This window comes from Chrysemys picta, chromosome 4 (genome assembly GCF_011386835.1).
Source record: "Chrysemys picta bellii isolate R12L10 chromosome 4, ASM1138683v2, whole genome shotgun sequence".
Lineage (NCBI taxonomy): Eukaryota > Metazoa > Chordata > Testudines > Emydidae > Chrysemys > Chrysemys picta.
Genome location: NC_088794.1, coordinates 89,166,186 through 89,181,908, shown reverse-complemented (window position 1 = coordinate 89,181,908; position 15,723 = coordinate 89,166,186). Strand labels below are relative to the sequence as shown.

Below are 15,723 nucleotides of genomic sequence, written 5' to 3'. Positions count from 1 at the left end.
CCTTTCTTGAGGAAGGTGAGCGTTTCCTATGGCATTAAAGGATTTACGCTGTCTGCGATCAATTGCTGTGCCTGTTAGAAGGTTGGGATATAGATCCAAAGTTTGATAACTGGCAGGGCTGAATCCATGTAATTGGATGTCAACTTTCAGTTAGCTCTCAGATTCTTTTAAAATATTTTTAGCCTTCATACTTATCATGCCATCCCATTTCACTTAAAGAAAAATAATTTTTAAACCATCTGGTGCTCATTTGGATAGAGCTGTCCTTAATCTCTCACTTTTCTTGGTCTTTACTTAAGATTGTTTTCATTTAGTGGATCACTCTAGCTGTTTTTTGAGAGGGAAAAGATTTTCCAGCTTCTTTTCTTCTTCCTACTCCTAGTTTTCTTACAGTGTAGTTGACAAGATACTAAACAGCAGAAAAGCAAGGACAAGTGCCCTAAATAATGGACAAAGTTTAAATGTCTGTAATGCAGGCTAGAGTGTGCTTGGATGGACTGTAGTGTCAGACTCCCTCTCTAAGCTATCAGAGGTATGTGACACTGTCAGTAACTGATGATCAGTTTTGATTGGGTAGCAGTGAAATAATGGAAAATATTTAGGATCATATGACATTGTCTTGGCCCATATGATTTTGTCTGGTAATATAAGGTTTTAATATTCAGTATGTTAGAATATGTATGGAAATATAGTTGCATTGTTGATACAGCTGTAGATATAAAATTGGCATATTGATGTATATGGGTGGTAGTTGGGCCAAATTCATTGCTAGCTTAACTCCATTCAACCTGGGTTGAGTTGGGTCTGTTACACTTACTAACATAATCTTTTTTTTTTTCTCTTTAACATATGGATATTTCAAACTAGCACAAGCTTCTAATTAAAATGATAGAACTAATGCTAAAGAGGAGAGAACAGGTTTGTCTCAGCATCCTGCTGAGAAGTACTGAGCATTTTCAACTTTTTTCTGAAACCAGTGGAAAATCAGTACTCAACACCTCACAGAAGCAAATCATAAATACTGCCGTGAACTGGGCAAGCTAGCTGTGATTATGCACCAAGATTATCCATCATTTAATTAAAACGATGGGAACAAATTTGAAAGACAGAAGAGGGAGGCACCGTATATGTAGAATTGATGATGGTGTGGTAGTGTTGCAAGTTTGGGTAGACTGTATTATGGCTTCTGGCAATAAAGCCTGAATAGCACAGTAAGCCCCCGTGTATTCTATTTTACACTTTATATTTTTGTCCTTCCCCCATCTTCATTTCCTATTTTCCCACTTCAAAATACATTAGTTACTATGGAAACAATATAATTAGTATGGGTGGAGCTTACTGACAATCACAAGCTCAGAATACAGTTCACTTTATATCATGGTTTGGGATGTAGATTGTGGATATTAATGGAGTTTGATTTTTCCTGCCTCTGTGTGGTATAAATAAATGTATATTCTATCTATCTGGATTTATCACATTCCTCTTTTATTTACCTATTTGCTTTGGTTCTACTATAGACAGATTGCTCTTGGCAGCTTTTGAATCCCATCATATAATGTAAATCTCTGTATTGTATCAATGTAAACAAATTACAGTAAATTGTTAAGGCTTTTATATTCATTGCCAGCACCCAAAGATGGTGAGGTTATGGTTTGGCTTGAAAGCTGCACTGTAACATATAATGGTCCAGTAAAAGCCATCCTGTAATACTGGGGAATTGCCCTATGAATGACTTGCCCTGTTTGCCTGCAGCAATATAAGTAAATTAGGATGAGGGCTGGTATAGCTGTTAAGCTACTGTGGGCTTGCTTGATCTCCATGGAAAGACGCCCTCTTAATGAAAACAAAATTAACAGGCAAGAGTGGGTCAGTTTTCATCATGGCTAAAAGTTAAAACCAAGGTACCTCAAGATTACATACTACGTATTGTTGATAAGGATCTGGAAGAGGGGCAAGTAATGAGGTACCAAAATCTGCAGATGACACAAGGTTATTTGTTAGGACCAGAGAGGTCTATGAGGAACTTCAGAGAAACCTAACCAAGCTAGGTGTATGGGCAACACACTGGTAAGTGAAGTTCGGTGTTGATAAATACAAATAAAGCACATTGGAGGGGGGGAACTAACTCATACACATAGCAAGGGTCTAAATTAACTATCAACTGAGAAAAGGAAGCTTGGCATCACTGTAGACAGCCTAATGTACAGCTGCAGTCAAAAAAGATGTTCAGCTGCATAAGGAATGGGATAGAAAACAGTACTGAAAAATCATAATGCTATCATATAAATGATGTACCTCATCTGGAATAGCATATGCAGTACTGGTCACCCTCCAAAAAAGGATATTGTAGAAGTAGAGGGAGCTCAAAGAAGAGAAATGAGATGGATTAGGGTTCTGGAAAAACTCTCATAGGAAGTGACATTAAAAACACCAGGATTGTTTACCTTAGAAAGCAGATGAATAAGAAGGGACTTGACAAAAGTATATAAAATGACTGGAATAGAGAAGATGAGAACAGAAGCTTCTGTTCTCAGTCTTATAACACAAGAACAAAGTGACAATAAAAGCAGTCACATTCAAAGTGAATTATTTAACCTCATGCTTCAGGGTTTAAACTGATCTCTAATGTAGAGATCTGGCAGAAACCTAAAGGTGGGGCGGAAGCAGGCAGACTATCCCACATTTGCCTACCATGGGGTTCTTATAACTTCCTCTGAAGTATCTGGTACTGGCCACTTTCAAAAGGATACCAGACTAGAAGGAAATCTGGTCCAATCAAGTATGGTAATTCCTATGTCACAGCTTAATAACTAAAGGCACTTGCTACCTGTGTGACGTTCTCCCATAATAGTATTTGCAGTCCCATTTACCCAAGGAACAAAGCACAGGGTGGAACCCTAAATTAAATCTGAGTGTCATAACAGCTGCTTTTATCTGTATTTTCTTCTTCCTAGCCACACTTGGCTGCCATTCTGCTCCTTTACTTCTGGGTAAGAGTGAGATGTATGTAGCCACTTTGAAAGATATGACATGAGGGAGTCCTAATACTGTAATTGTATTTCCAGCCTTTTCATTTGCCCTGGAGTATTCCTTCGGTGACCCATCCAAGCTTATGCCTGGAGGGAGTGGGCAGCCTAATTTACAGTGCCAGCATCTAAGCTCCTGCAGGGCCAATTAATGCTTTTAATGTACAAGCCTGGTAATACCGGGAGTTAGATTACATGCCCTTTTTGTGAAAATGGTCCCTTTTTAAGAACATTCACAGTCTGACAAAAGTGTACTTTATATTAAAGCAGAAGAGAGCTTCCATTTCCACCAGTGAGAGCTTTCATTTCTTAGCCAGTGACTTCCAGTAATCCAGAAACCAGGTTTACTTGTCAAGATTCTAATGAAATCTTTTCAAACTCTGTTACTCTCGTTCAAGTTATCCCCCCAAAATTATTTTATCAACCAAATTGGCTTTTGATATGAACTGACTCAAGTGACATCAGATAATGCAGTTAAACTTCAAGTAATGTACTTTCGAATAACTATGTGACATTGTCTCTGTTCTTTTGTCTGTAATGATATTTTTAGTATGAGATTCTAAAGTTTCTCTCTATGGTATTTATAACGTACCTATCAGTGTGGTGTTTGAGTACCAAAATGTGAGATTCTTGAGCCTGCATTCAATATTTCTAATGCAGCAAAGTGCTGGAGAAATGAGCAAGTAGCTCCAGAATTTGTGTTGAGTCACCATGTGTGTGTGCATGAAAGATGAGAGAGCTATATAGTGGATCTATGATCCCTGTTGGTGTCCACTGTGCTCTTAGATAATGACAATTCAGATTTAAGATTAGCTTTCCAAATCTTTCTTGGCACAATAGTTATTTTGGTGGCTAAGCAATATGAAACCGAAGGCTAGTGTATTTAACTGAGAGTCTAAGCATCAGTGTGTCTTACTGAATATATTATATAATGGGGAAAATCCTCTTTATAGACACTACTGTGATAAGGCTAATGGAATCTGAGATGCAGCTGAAATAAAAATTTATGTAATATTATTCACAAATTAATGGGGGCTGCATATTTTTCTTTCCCAACACTTCTAGGAATCCTAGGAGCTGCTATTTCCTCTTCATCACCCTCACATACAACACATCTTAGCAACCTTCCCTGCCAGGCAAGGAAACTTAGGAGCCCACTGCCTCCACAACCTGTTAGCTGTCCAAGTAGGTTGCTTGAAACCAGGTGTAAGCTCCCTCTCTTTCTTCCCCCAAACAAACAGCCCCAGGAAGAGTAACATTTGTGTGTCTGCTTCTCACATTGATCACTACTGGAAAGCCAGATCTACAAAAACAGTTGTTAACCCTATTTCCAGGCACACAGATTCCCCATTAAATGAAACAGATGAAGGTTAATATGCAAAAGCATGGTTTCCAGCATTTGAAGGGAAAACAGAAGCGGTTTACCTCCTGCCCCCCAAAACTGAAATACAAGTGGATGGATAGTTTTGGGAGGACAGAATGAAAATATTATCCGTTTTGGTATTAAAATAAAAAAGTGAGCCTTCCCTAAATAGACAGTTGGAGTCTGAACAAGATCTTTGATGTGATATTGACTCATTGTTCTTCATATATATATAGATTTATATTTCCTTAGGAGCATATTCTACACACATGCTTTCCTTCCAGCCCCCACATAAGAAGAGCTTTTCCTGATATGGTATGACATGAAGGTAGGGTAAGGGTAAAATTATTTTGCTGCCTATGGAAGCATTTATAAATAGACTTCACAGTAAAACTGCTGCTCCATTCCATCTACTGAACTTATCATGATGTGGCTGACAGACAGGGCTGGTGCTACCATTAAGGCAAACTAGGCGGTTACCTAGGGCGCCAAGATTTGGGGGCACCAAAAAACGGTGCCCCCATTTTTTTTTTTTTTTAACAGCGTTCCTGGGCTGGGCTGCCGGTGGTGCGCTGACACGTGTGGCTCAGACTCCCTCTCCCAGTGCAGCGGCCGCTCCACTCCTCCCGCCTCCCAGGCTTGCAACGCCAATCAGCTGTTTGGCGCTGCAAACTTGGGAGGGGAGGAGAATTAGAGCGGGGGCGGCGTGCTCGGGGAGGAGGTGGAGCAGAGGTGAGCTGCGGTGGGGAGCTGCCGCGGGGGGGGGTGGGGGAGGGTGAGGAGCTGCCACAGGGCTGGGGGGGGGGGGGGGAGCACAAGGTGGAAGTTTCGCCTAGGGCGTGAAACTTCCTTGCACCGGCCCTACTGACAGATGTGTCTTAAAGGGGAAATGTGTGGTGTTGGTTTTTTTTTTTATTCTCTCTAACTTGAAGTCTTTAAATATAAGATTTGAGGACTTCAGTAACTCAGCCAGAGGTTAGGGGTCTATTTCAGGAGTGGATGGGTGAGGTTCTGTGGCCTGCAATATGTAGGAGGTCAGACTAGCTCCCTTCTAATCTTAAAGTCTATGAGTCTGTAATCGAAACACAATTATGTAATCTCTTTGATATGACCTTGATTTACTGTAAATGCTCAGCACAATAAAATCATGAACTATTAGTCACCTACACATGCATCAATACCAAACATTTAATCAGCTATGAGTTCAACAGCTGAACTAATCTCTTGTGTTATATGCACATTTGTATATCAAAGTGAGGCAGAAAGCAATCAGTAACATTTGCAGGTGATGCATCCCACCAATTTGGCAGAGGGCTTTAGCAGGGACTACTCCTGAGGGAATTTTGCATCACTGCGCATGCGCAGAATTCATGTACTCTGTGGATTTCTTTGCTTTCCCGCAGAAAAATGACTTCTGATGGGGAAGCAAAGGAAAAGGCACAAGAGCAGTTTGTTTGGGCACCCGGAGCAGCTGATAGAGATGTAAAACATCGCTGGGGCAGGGTAGTTATGTATGAGAGAGAAAGAGATACATTCTGTTCCTCTCGCTTGCTATTGCAGCACACTTTGCATGGAGGGGAAGGCCTTTGGGGTGTTTCTGAGGAGGTAAGCCTGGGGCAAGCTCTGTTCCCCTCAGAGCCTGCCTGCTTAGGGAATTGTTCCCATTGTCTTTGTGAGTTCCCCCAGGAGTATAGAACAGGTATAAAAGTTTTAAGGCTCCTTTATGTTGCCAGAGTGGCGTAAAGGACAGTATGGCCTTATAAATGCTTATGGTGCTTTAGTGATTAGAACTGGTCTAAATTTTGGACTGAAAAAAATTCCTATGAAAAGGTGCTCCATGAACTGTTTGCTACTGACCTTTCTGGAGATGGTCAGTAGCCAATATAAATTGTGAGTTTGATTCCCCAGCCCTTACTTGCTCTTCAGTTGCCTATGATGTAACACTGAGCATATGCCTGAATATATTTGTTGACTAATAACTAGAAATAAAGGGTCAAACCTAGATACATTAGTTTTCAATTATTTTGGTAATTTATTTAACCAGAGTAATTATATTGCATTATTTTGACAAATAAAATATGCAGAATAGTGCAGAATTTTAAAATATTTTGTGCAGAATTTTTAATTTTTTGGTGCAGAATTGCCCCAGGAGTAAGGGACTCTTTGATAAACTAATGCGAGGCTTCACCTAGCAGAAAGATGAATTTAAAAAGAGTCCTAGAGATATTGCCCTTATATGATAGCACTTTGCTATTACAGTTGCTGTGACCTGAGTTATATTTATTCCAGAATACATAATCTGACCTAATTCTCAATTCTGATGTACAAAAGGGGTAGTGATGGAACAGCAATTAAGGTGCTGGAACCTCAGTAGAAGTGGGGAGGGCCCGTCCTCTGCTCCTCCTCTCCCTCTGAGGCCTTGGCCAAGCCAAAAGTCAGAGCCGGGCAGTGGTAGGAGCCCCCCAGGGAACCCGGGCCATTGTGGGGAGTCCCGGATCCTCCACCTGCACTATGGGGGTGCCAGAGTCCCCAAAAGCAGCCCACAGCCCATATCACTCCACCCCCACATTGGGGCGAGGATGAGGACTAAGGCCCACCTTTCTAATTGCTGGTAACTGAACCCCCAGGGCCCCACCTCTTCCTCCACAAGGCCTCATCCCTGCTCCACCTCTTCCCTCCAGGCCCCGCCTCCTTCTCCACCTCTTCCTCCCAAGGCCCTGTCTCCATCGCTGGGTCCTCTCCACCTACCCTATGGTGACTGTATGTCCCGTTTTGGCTGGGACGGTCCCTTTTTTAAACCCTGTCCCGGCCATCCCAAATTTTTTGGCAAAAGTGGGCATTTGTCCTATTTTGCTCTTGCCAACTAATCATCAGTTGGCAAGAGCAAACTGGACAAATGCATAGTTTTGGCAAAAAAGTGGGGTATGACCCCTAGTGAGGCATGGAGGAACATGCTGGGGCGACGGGCAACACCAGCCCTGCGCGGGAGGGAGGGTTTGTGAGAGTGCCTTGGGCTGGCACCGCACGTGGGTAGGCAGCAGGGGGGCTCAGGCCAGCCCCGTGGGCAGGCAGGCAGGCAGCAGGAGGGCCTTGGGCCTGCCCCGCGGATGGTAGGGGGGGCCTCGGGCTGGGCAGGAGGCAGAGGACTTCAGGTTGGCCCTTATGCTGTCCCATTTTCCATTTGGGAAAATATGGTTACCCTACCCTGCCCCTCCTTGCTCGCTGGATTGTCTCAAGGAGGCTGCCTGCAGGTATGAGGCAGCCCCAGCTGAGCAGGGGCTGGTGCTGGTTAATGATCTGGTGCCTCACCTCGCCCCATGATAACTGGACTTTTGGTTCGGGTGCCATTTAGGATTGCCAGGATTCCAGCGCCCTGAGCCAATGAAATGTGAAATTCTATAGAAAAAAGGTCTTGAAAGGTAGATTTCTGAGGGTTTTCTCACCTTCAACAATGTTATGTGAAAATCCAAAAACTGCATATAAATCAGAGAGCAAATGTGTGTGTGGGGGGGTTGGGGTTGGAGGTGGGGGTTCATAAGTAGCAACCACTACAGTTAGTCCAAAGGAGTAATAAGTCAGGTGTAGATATGGATACACGCATGGGCGGCGGGTATCATAGGCAAAGGTAGGCTGTGCCTTCCCAAACAGCCTAGCATGACCCTGCCCACACTCCGCCCCCCAGCTCAGGCTCCCTCCTGTGGTTCCCAGAGCACTCGCTGCTCTGCCTTGGCTGGCCCAGGCTTTCTGGGGCTGGCTGGCTGGCCTGCCTCCTCTAGGGAGACAGGGCAGCTGGTGCTGGGGCCGGGGCCATGCTGCCGGGAGTACTGCTACCCAGAGCACCAGGGCCGCGAGCACTACCACCTGGTGCACCAGGGCTGGCCGTGCCGCCCGACCACCCGAAGCACCAGGGGCTGGGAGTGCTGCTGCCTGGCACATCGGGGCTGGCCATGCCACCTGACTGCCCGGAGCACTGGGTGCCGGGAGTGCTGCCATCCGGAGCACCGGGGCTGGCCGCACTGCCCAGAGCATCGGGATTGGGGCCTCACCTCTGGCCACCTGGCACTGGGTGCCGTGGTGGGGGTGCTCTGGGCTCCTGCAGGGGAGGGCAGAAGGGGGGCAGATGGGCACAAGGGGTGGGGCCAGGAGCTAGCCTCCCCCAACGGCCAGGTCACCGGCTGCCCCTGGATACATGTATGAAGATATTGGTGCATTGCTGAAGCATCCATATGTTGCCGGCACAGAGTGCCCGAGGACAGCAATAGCGGGGTCCGTTGCCGGTGTGCTTCGCACCAATGAACACACCAGGGTGGAGAAGCAATCAAAGTTTATTTGACATCTCAAGTGGTGCAAGGAGACAGGCACATCTCAAATCAAGCACACCAACATAAGCGGCCTTTACTTTTTATACATTTGCAGCTAACCCTTTCCCTTCTTCCCCTGCCCTTTCTCACCCCCCCCCTCCTCCATTCCCACCTCTCCCCTTTCTCCCGCTGGGTACATTACACGACCTTGGCTGTGCAGCTTGTTCTCACTGTTTCTTTCTGCAAGTAATCTTGTCCTTTAGCTAGAAGCATGTAGGTTTCCTTTATCACTACTGCTTCCCAGCTGCTGGCCTGTGACGTTAGTAAAGTTTAACATGCAGGGGCTTTGATTCACTTAGGCCTAGAGCGAGGGGGCTTCATCGACTCTCGGGTCTTCTAACCCCCCAAGTTACCTAGTGGCCTAGAGCGGGGGGGGGGGGGGGGGGGGAAAGAGGCTTCATCGACTCTCAGGTCTTCCAACTCCCCAAGTTACCTAGGGTGATGCCTAGTGACACCAACACATATGTATATGGTGTAGCCATTGTGCCCAATTAATGCCTGGTTTAAAATAACTGACCATACTGGAGTTGCACTAGGGATTAATTTAGTCCACTAGTTTAATAGGTGGTGGGGGTGCTGCTGCATCCCTGGCTTGAAGTGGTTTCCATTATATGAAGGGGTCACAGATTGGTTCCATGGCTCTCAGCACCCCCACTAAACAAATTGTTCTAGCCCCCTGCTAGGTTTGTCAGTATCATCTTTTTTCTTTAGCCTGGGGGTGTCCTGTGTGGTCAAGAGGATCCTCAAGCCCAGGCCTGAGCTGGTGCGCAGGGCGAGCTCGCCTGTGTTTGCTGGAATTGGCGTTTGTTATTTAAAGGCTATTTTTGGAGTGGGATATTTTTCAAAGGGCCAATTGATCCAGCCCCACCAGTGTGCGGGTGCCCGCCCCCGTTGGTGGGAGGCTGGCTGCGGGGGTGGGAGGGGCGCTTAGGGGCAGAGCCAAGGGGGGCGAAGCAGGCTTTGCGCCTGTTGCTAGCAGGGGCTACTGATGAAGGCGGGGCCAACCCCTAGACCGATGACAACTGGGTGGGGCCGGGGGCTGCCTGCCCCCGACACTGCCCCCCCGCCGCTTCAAACGACGCCCGCCTGGTTCTCAACGGTCACAAGGGGGCGCGCGCGCAGGGGCGTGGCCCAGCCCAGCCCCACAGCCGCTTCCCTGGCGGGGCCACGGCCGCGGTTTCAGCCCCGCGGCCCGAGCGAGGCGCCGCCGCGGAGCGGAGCGGTGCGATGGGGGCGGGCGGCCCCTGGCTGGTGCTGCTGGGCTTGGGGAGCCTGGTGGGTGTCGCAGCCGGCTCGACCCCGCCCGGCGGGCTTGGCACCGCCTCCTACGCCGTGATCGTGCCGCGGCAGCTGGCGCCGCGCGCCGGGCAGGACCGCGGGAGGTCTCCTACCTGCTGGAGGTGGAGGGGCGGGGCCGCGTCGTGCACCTGAGGCAGAAACGGCTCTTCGTGCCCGAGCACTTCGCCCTCTTCACCTACCGGCTGGGCGGGGCGCTCCAGCGGGACCAGCCCTTCGTGCGCCGCGACTGCTTCTACCAGGGCTACGTGCAGGGCAGCCCCGCCTCGCTGGCCGCCCTCAGCACCTGCTCGGGCGGGCTCCGCGGCATGCTGCGCACGGCGCAGGGCAGCTACGAAATCGAGCCCGTGCCGGACTCCGCCACCTTCCAGCACGTGCTGTACCGGGTGGAGGAGGGGGCCGCCGGCCTGCGGTGCGGCTTGACCGACCAGGAGCTGCAGCGCCAGGCCGCTTTGATCCCTGGCTTAGGGGGCCTGTTGGCCAGGCAAGCGCCTGAGGGCGTCTGGTGGACACATACCCGCTACGTGGAAGTCGTCTTCGTGGTGGAGAATGAACGATTCGTCCAGTCAGGCAGAAACGAAACCACAGTCCTGCAGCAAATGCTAGACATAGTCAATATAGGAGACTCGGTGTACGATCCCCTGGGCGTGCGCTTGTTCCTTGTGGGGCTGGAGATCTGGACACAAAACAACCTTATCCCAATTAAGAATACCATAAATGCGATGCTGGGCACTTTTAACAACTGGAGGAGAGATGAACTGTATCATCGGCTGCCCCATGATGCAGGTTACTTACTCACATATCAAAACTTTGGAACTGTCCTTGGATTAGCATATGTAGGAACAGTGTGTTCTCATCATTGGGCATCAGCCGTTCTTTCTTTCAGGGCTGAGAGGTTGTACTCATTTTCCATTGTTTTTGCTCATGAATTGGGCCATAACCTAGGCATGAGCCATGATAATGGTGATTGTAAATGTAAACGCAGTCAGTGCATCATGGCTGCGTACCACAGCGTCACTGATCTGTTCAGTAACTGCAGCTATATCTACTATTTCAATTTAATGACTACTGGTGCAGAGTGTCTGCTTGATCCTCCAGCACCGGAGACAGTTTATACACTCAAGTACTGTGGCAACAAGGTGGTGGAAAGTGGAGAGCAGTGTGACTGTGGCTCAAAATTTAATTGTGAAAAGGATCCTTGTTGCCAACCCAATTGTACATTGAGTGCAGGTGCAGCTTGTGCTTTTGGAGAATGCTGTGAAGACTGTCAGATACTTCCAGCAGGAAGACTATGTAGAAAAAGTACTGATGAGTGTGACCTTCCTGAATATTGCAATGGGACTTCAGAGTGGTGCCAGAAGGATGTATATGTGCAAGATGGAGCCCTATGCCAGAACGATGCCTACTGCTATCGTGGAAACTGCTCTAGCCATGATCGACAGTGCAAAATGATTTTTGGTAAACAAGCAAAGGTTGCTCCATTAGTTTGTTTCAGAGAATTGAATACTCAAGGTGACCGGTTTGGCAATTGTGGTCTTAATAGCAATACTAAATATAAGAAATGTCAAGCAGAAGATACCTTATGTGGTAGGGTCCAATGTGAAAACATGAACAGAATACCATCTTTGGAGAACCATAGTACCATACTTCAAACTCCAGTTGATAATAACTGGTGCTGGGGTACAGACTATCATCATGGGATGGATATAGCAGATATTGGAGCAGTGAGAGATGGCACATCTTGTGGTCCTGACAAGATTTGTGTTAAGATGAGTTGTGTCAATGTGTCACTCCTGAATTATGATTGTAATATAACAAAGTGCCATAATAGAGGAATATGCAACAGTCATAAAAACTGTCATTGTAATTATGGCTGGGCACCTCCAGACTGTCAACATAAAGGATATGGAGGGAGCATTGACAGTGGACCACCTCCACCTGTGAAGGCCCTCGGGGGAAGTGCTATTGGAATACCAATATTCCTTGCTGCTGCTGCTGCTGTTCTTGGGATTGGGCTTTGTGTATATTTTAAAACTGCACTAATGGGATGGCTTAGAACATCAGTGGCCAGATTCCACCCAACACAGCAAGCAGATGCTTCCAGTGATGGAAAGGGAGTCCCTGGTCACCCACGTGAGACAACTGCTACTGTGTCAAAACCTGTTGTAGAGTCCATGGATAAAGCATGGGATTTTCTGTAACAGTAAATAATGTATAAACAATATATTTACCTCTTTTAAGAATAAACTCAGTCTTAAGCATTGATATAGCCTTTTAAAATTGTGTATTGAAGGACTTGGTCTCTGCCTAAACTCAGGGAGTTAGGAAAATATTAGGAGTATCTATATAGCCCCTTTCATCTCAATGCTCTACAAACAAACTCTCTCAGTGCCTTGTGAGGTAGGAAGGTATCCCCATTTTACTGATAGGTAAACAGATCCAGCGTGGTAAAGTAATTTGTGCAAAGTTACTCTTTAAGAGGAGGAAATGTTTTGAACACTTCCACATGCAATAAAAGAAAAAAAATGTTCTTGTCATTTTACATTCATTCACTGAAGTGACTCACTCAGACTTGAATGGGAAGCAGACCTTCCAGTCAGATGCAGGTGTTTATGGAGAGGAGAAGGGACCATAAATCCTAACCAGGGGCAGATGTGCAGAAGGAGAAAGACCATGACTAACCATGTGCATGGTCTTTCTCCTTCTGCACATTAAAGGTTGGGTTGCCAGCACTCTGCAACAGGAAGTTTTTCACTTCATGGGATTGGAGAGACCTAACTTCCATGTTCACAGCTGATAAACTTCTGAATGTTTGGAAACCGATCAGCACCTTAGTTGATATCAAGCTTGACATTTCACAAAAATATCTTTTTTTGGAAACATTCCAATACCTTTTATGTGTGGCTGGGTCAGAAGCACTAGGTGCCTTATTTTCAATGGGAGTAACTTAATGAGCATGCAAAAGTATAAATGAGAGCAGAATTTGGCTCAAAGTCCTTGCCCCATAGGGTCTTATAATAGTGGGGCCTGATTCCATAAACTCGCCTCACATGGAACTCTTGCTGGATTTAACAGAGTTCTATCTACCTAAGTATCTACAGGGGCCCCTTCACTACATTATCAGCCTCCCACCCCTAAATAATACATTTATCCTCAACGCTGTGGTGGGGTAATGGAAGTATTGTAATCTGCATTTTACAAAGAGTTAAACTGAGGCATAGGGGGGGTGCCATGATGTGCCCCATTTATACAAGCAGTCTGTAGTACCACCAGGAATAGCATCCCAGGGGTCCTATTTTATTTGTTATTGTATGCTTTATATGACAGTAGTGCCTAGAACCTCCACCCAGATCAGGGCCCCATTTTGAAAAAAATCCCTTACACAGAGAGCTAACAATATATGTTGAAGACCAGATACACCAAGCGGTTATAACAAATGGTGTGTGTGTGGGGGGGAACAGTAATACAAATTCTTTTTTGGCAAAGACGAGCATTGTGCCCAGTTTGTAGGAATTGGAGGAGAGCTTTTTTCTTGTTTTGTTTTTTGGATAAATAAATGTAGCAGTAGCAGTATGCCAAGCTTGATATCTACCTAGCTGTTGTTGGCTAGCAGTATTCTACAAACATCATAGTAGAAACCCATACTCCTGAGACCCAGTTGTGTGCTCTAACCCCTAGACATTTCTATACACTTGAGCTATCCTCTGAGTGAGCTAAATAGTGCCCTCAATTACACTATGCAATTCCATTGAGGTCAATATAGTTGTAGAGGTGTAGATGAGGGCATAATTTAGCCCAGAGTACTTTGTTTAAAGCTGGACTTGAAATGTGAAGCAGACAGGACAAGTAGGTCCGCATTTCTGGTTTCCTTGGTTCCCTTCTCCTTACTCAATATTTAGTGCTTAGAGTCACAACCCATTAAGGTCTTTCGATTAACTTGAATGGATCAGGCCCACAGAGCACATTACTCCTATTCCCATCAGGGGGAATGCACCTGGGGTTTCATGGACCACAAAGGCTAAGACAGCAGTTATACATGTGAGCCCCACTAACCTATTCCGTATTTAATAAAAACAGTGCGCAGCAAGCTATGCCATCATTTTGTGTTCTTGGTAATACCAGGGCTTCTGTTCCACCACAGTTACAAGTAGCTGGACATTTCTGGAGGCTCCTCCGAGGCATCACACTACCACTATGTTTTTTATGATATAAAGGTATAAGCATAATTTCTGCCCAGGCTCAACACCAAATTCTGTAGTTTCACCTTCCTACTCTACTATAATTGAATCTAAGCTAACATTAAAAAAATGGCTGCCTAATATTAGGTCCCTTAAGTCAACTTTTAGGCACCTAACTAAAAGGCCTGTTTTTTAAAAGTGCAGAATACCAAGTGTCATAAGAGCCAGTGGAAGCTATGGAGTACTAGGCACTTTTGAAAATCAGGCCACTTGTTTAGGTACTTTAATATGCACATATGGGTGTGCATTTAGGCAGCCTTTTTGGAAATTTTTGGTCCTACTCTACATTTTACTTGCTCAGGGTTGGCACTCTTTTGTCATGAAAAGCTCAAATACAATCCCCTTTTGGTCTTGTGAACACTAAAATAATTCCAACCAATATCAGGGCCTGTCATAGTAAGTACTGCACATACATATAGGAAAAGACTGTCCCTGCTGTAAAGAGCTTATCAGCTGAATAAGCAAGGCAGACAAGAGGTGGGAGAAAGGAATGATTACCATCATCCCCATTTTGCAGATGGGGAACTGAGGCACAGAGAGATTAAGTGACAGAGCTGGGAATTGAACCTAGGCTGAACCACAAGATCATCCTGCCTCTCAATATGAATTTGTTGCATGTTAAAGGATTCAGAGGATTTGCTCATACCGTTTATTTCCCTGTTTTTTATAGTCTCTTCTCTCTTGAGAGGCCTAAAATAAGCACATCAGCTGGCCAAGGTGATCCTAACAGCAGACATTTGAACATGGAGAATTTTTTAATGCAACTTTTTTATTGAACCTGAGATAATTTAAAGTATGAATTAATTTGGTTTTCATTAACTTGTTGCAGGGAAGTTGCAAATGTAGGTGTAGTCAGGAAAAACTCTGTCTTGCTGTGACAGGTAGGGTGACCAGATGTCCTGATTTTATAGGGACAGTCCCGATTTTGGGGGCTTTTTCTTATATAGGCACCTATTACCCCCCCCATCCCCGTCCCGATTTTTTACACTTGCTATCTGGTCGCCCTAGTGACAGGGAAGTGGATCTAACTACCACATAGAAGTTGGGAATGGGAAATTGATGACATTGATTAGATCTTCTGAAGCAAGCACTCTCCAGGGCAACCTTTGAAAGGAATACTAATGAGAGCTGACTCATCCAGTACATCAGACCATTTCCTCTTCTGGGCTCCCTGAGTCAGTGGAGTTTCCAACTGATTATATTAACTTGGGAGAGGAAAACAGGCTCTAGGTGCTACTACTCTGCCTAAGAGCAATTTTACATCTACTTCCTTCTTTAGCATCTCTCCTTTGACCTGAATTACCCAGGAACATTCATGCCTCAACATTCCATATGTTGCTTCCCAAACAAATCTGTCACAGTGCCTTCAGGCCTCAACATTACATCCATTAACTCCCCAGTATTGCTCTAATTAGAACCCTGCAGAAGGTACATAAAAT

The 15,723-nt window shown here is 45.8% G+C and overlaps 1 protein-coding gene across 1 annotated transcript; it reads left to right on the top strand.

Moving 5' to 3' along the window:
- The first annotated feature begins 9,889 nt into the window (after positions 1-9,889).
- LOC101932085 (disintegrin and metalloproteinase domain-containing protein 20) lies at positions 9,890-12,311 on the top strand. The gene is given in 2 exon segments (XM_005305953.4): positions 9,890-10,125; positions 10,128-12,311. Coding segments are annotated over 2 exon segments (2,268 nt in total). The 5' UTR covers positions 9,890-9,977; the 3' UTR covers positions 12,248-12,311.
- The last annotated feature ends 3,412 nt before the right edge of the window (positions 12,312-15,723 follow it).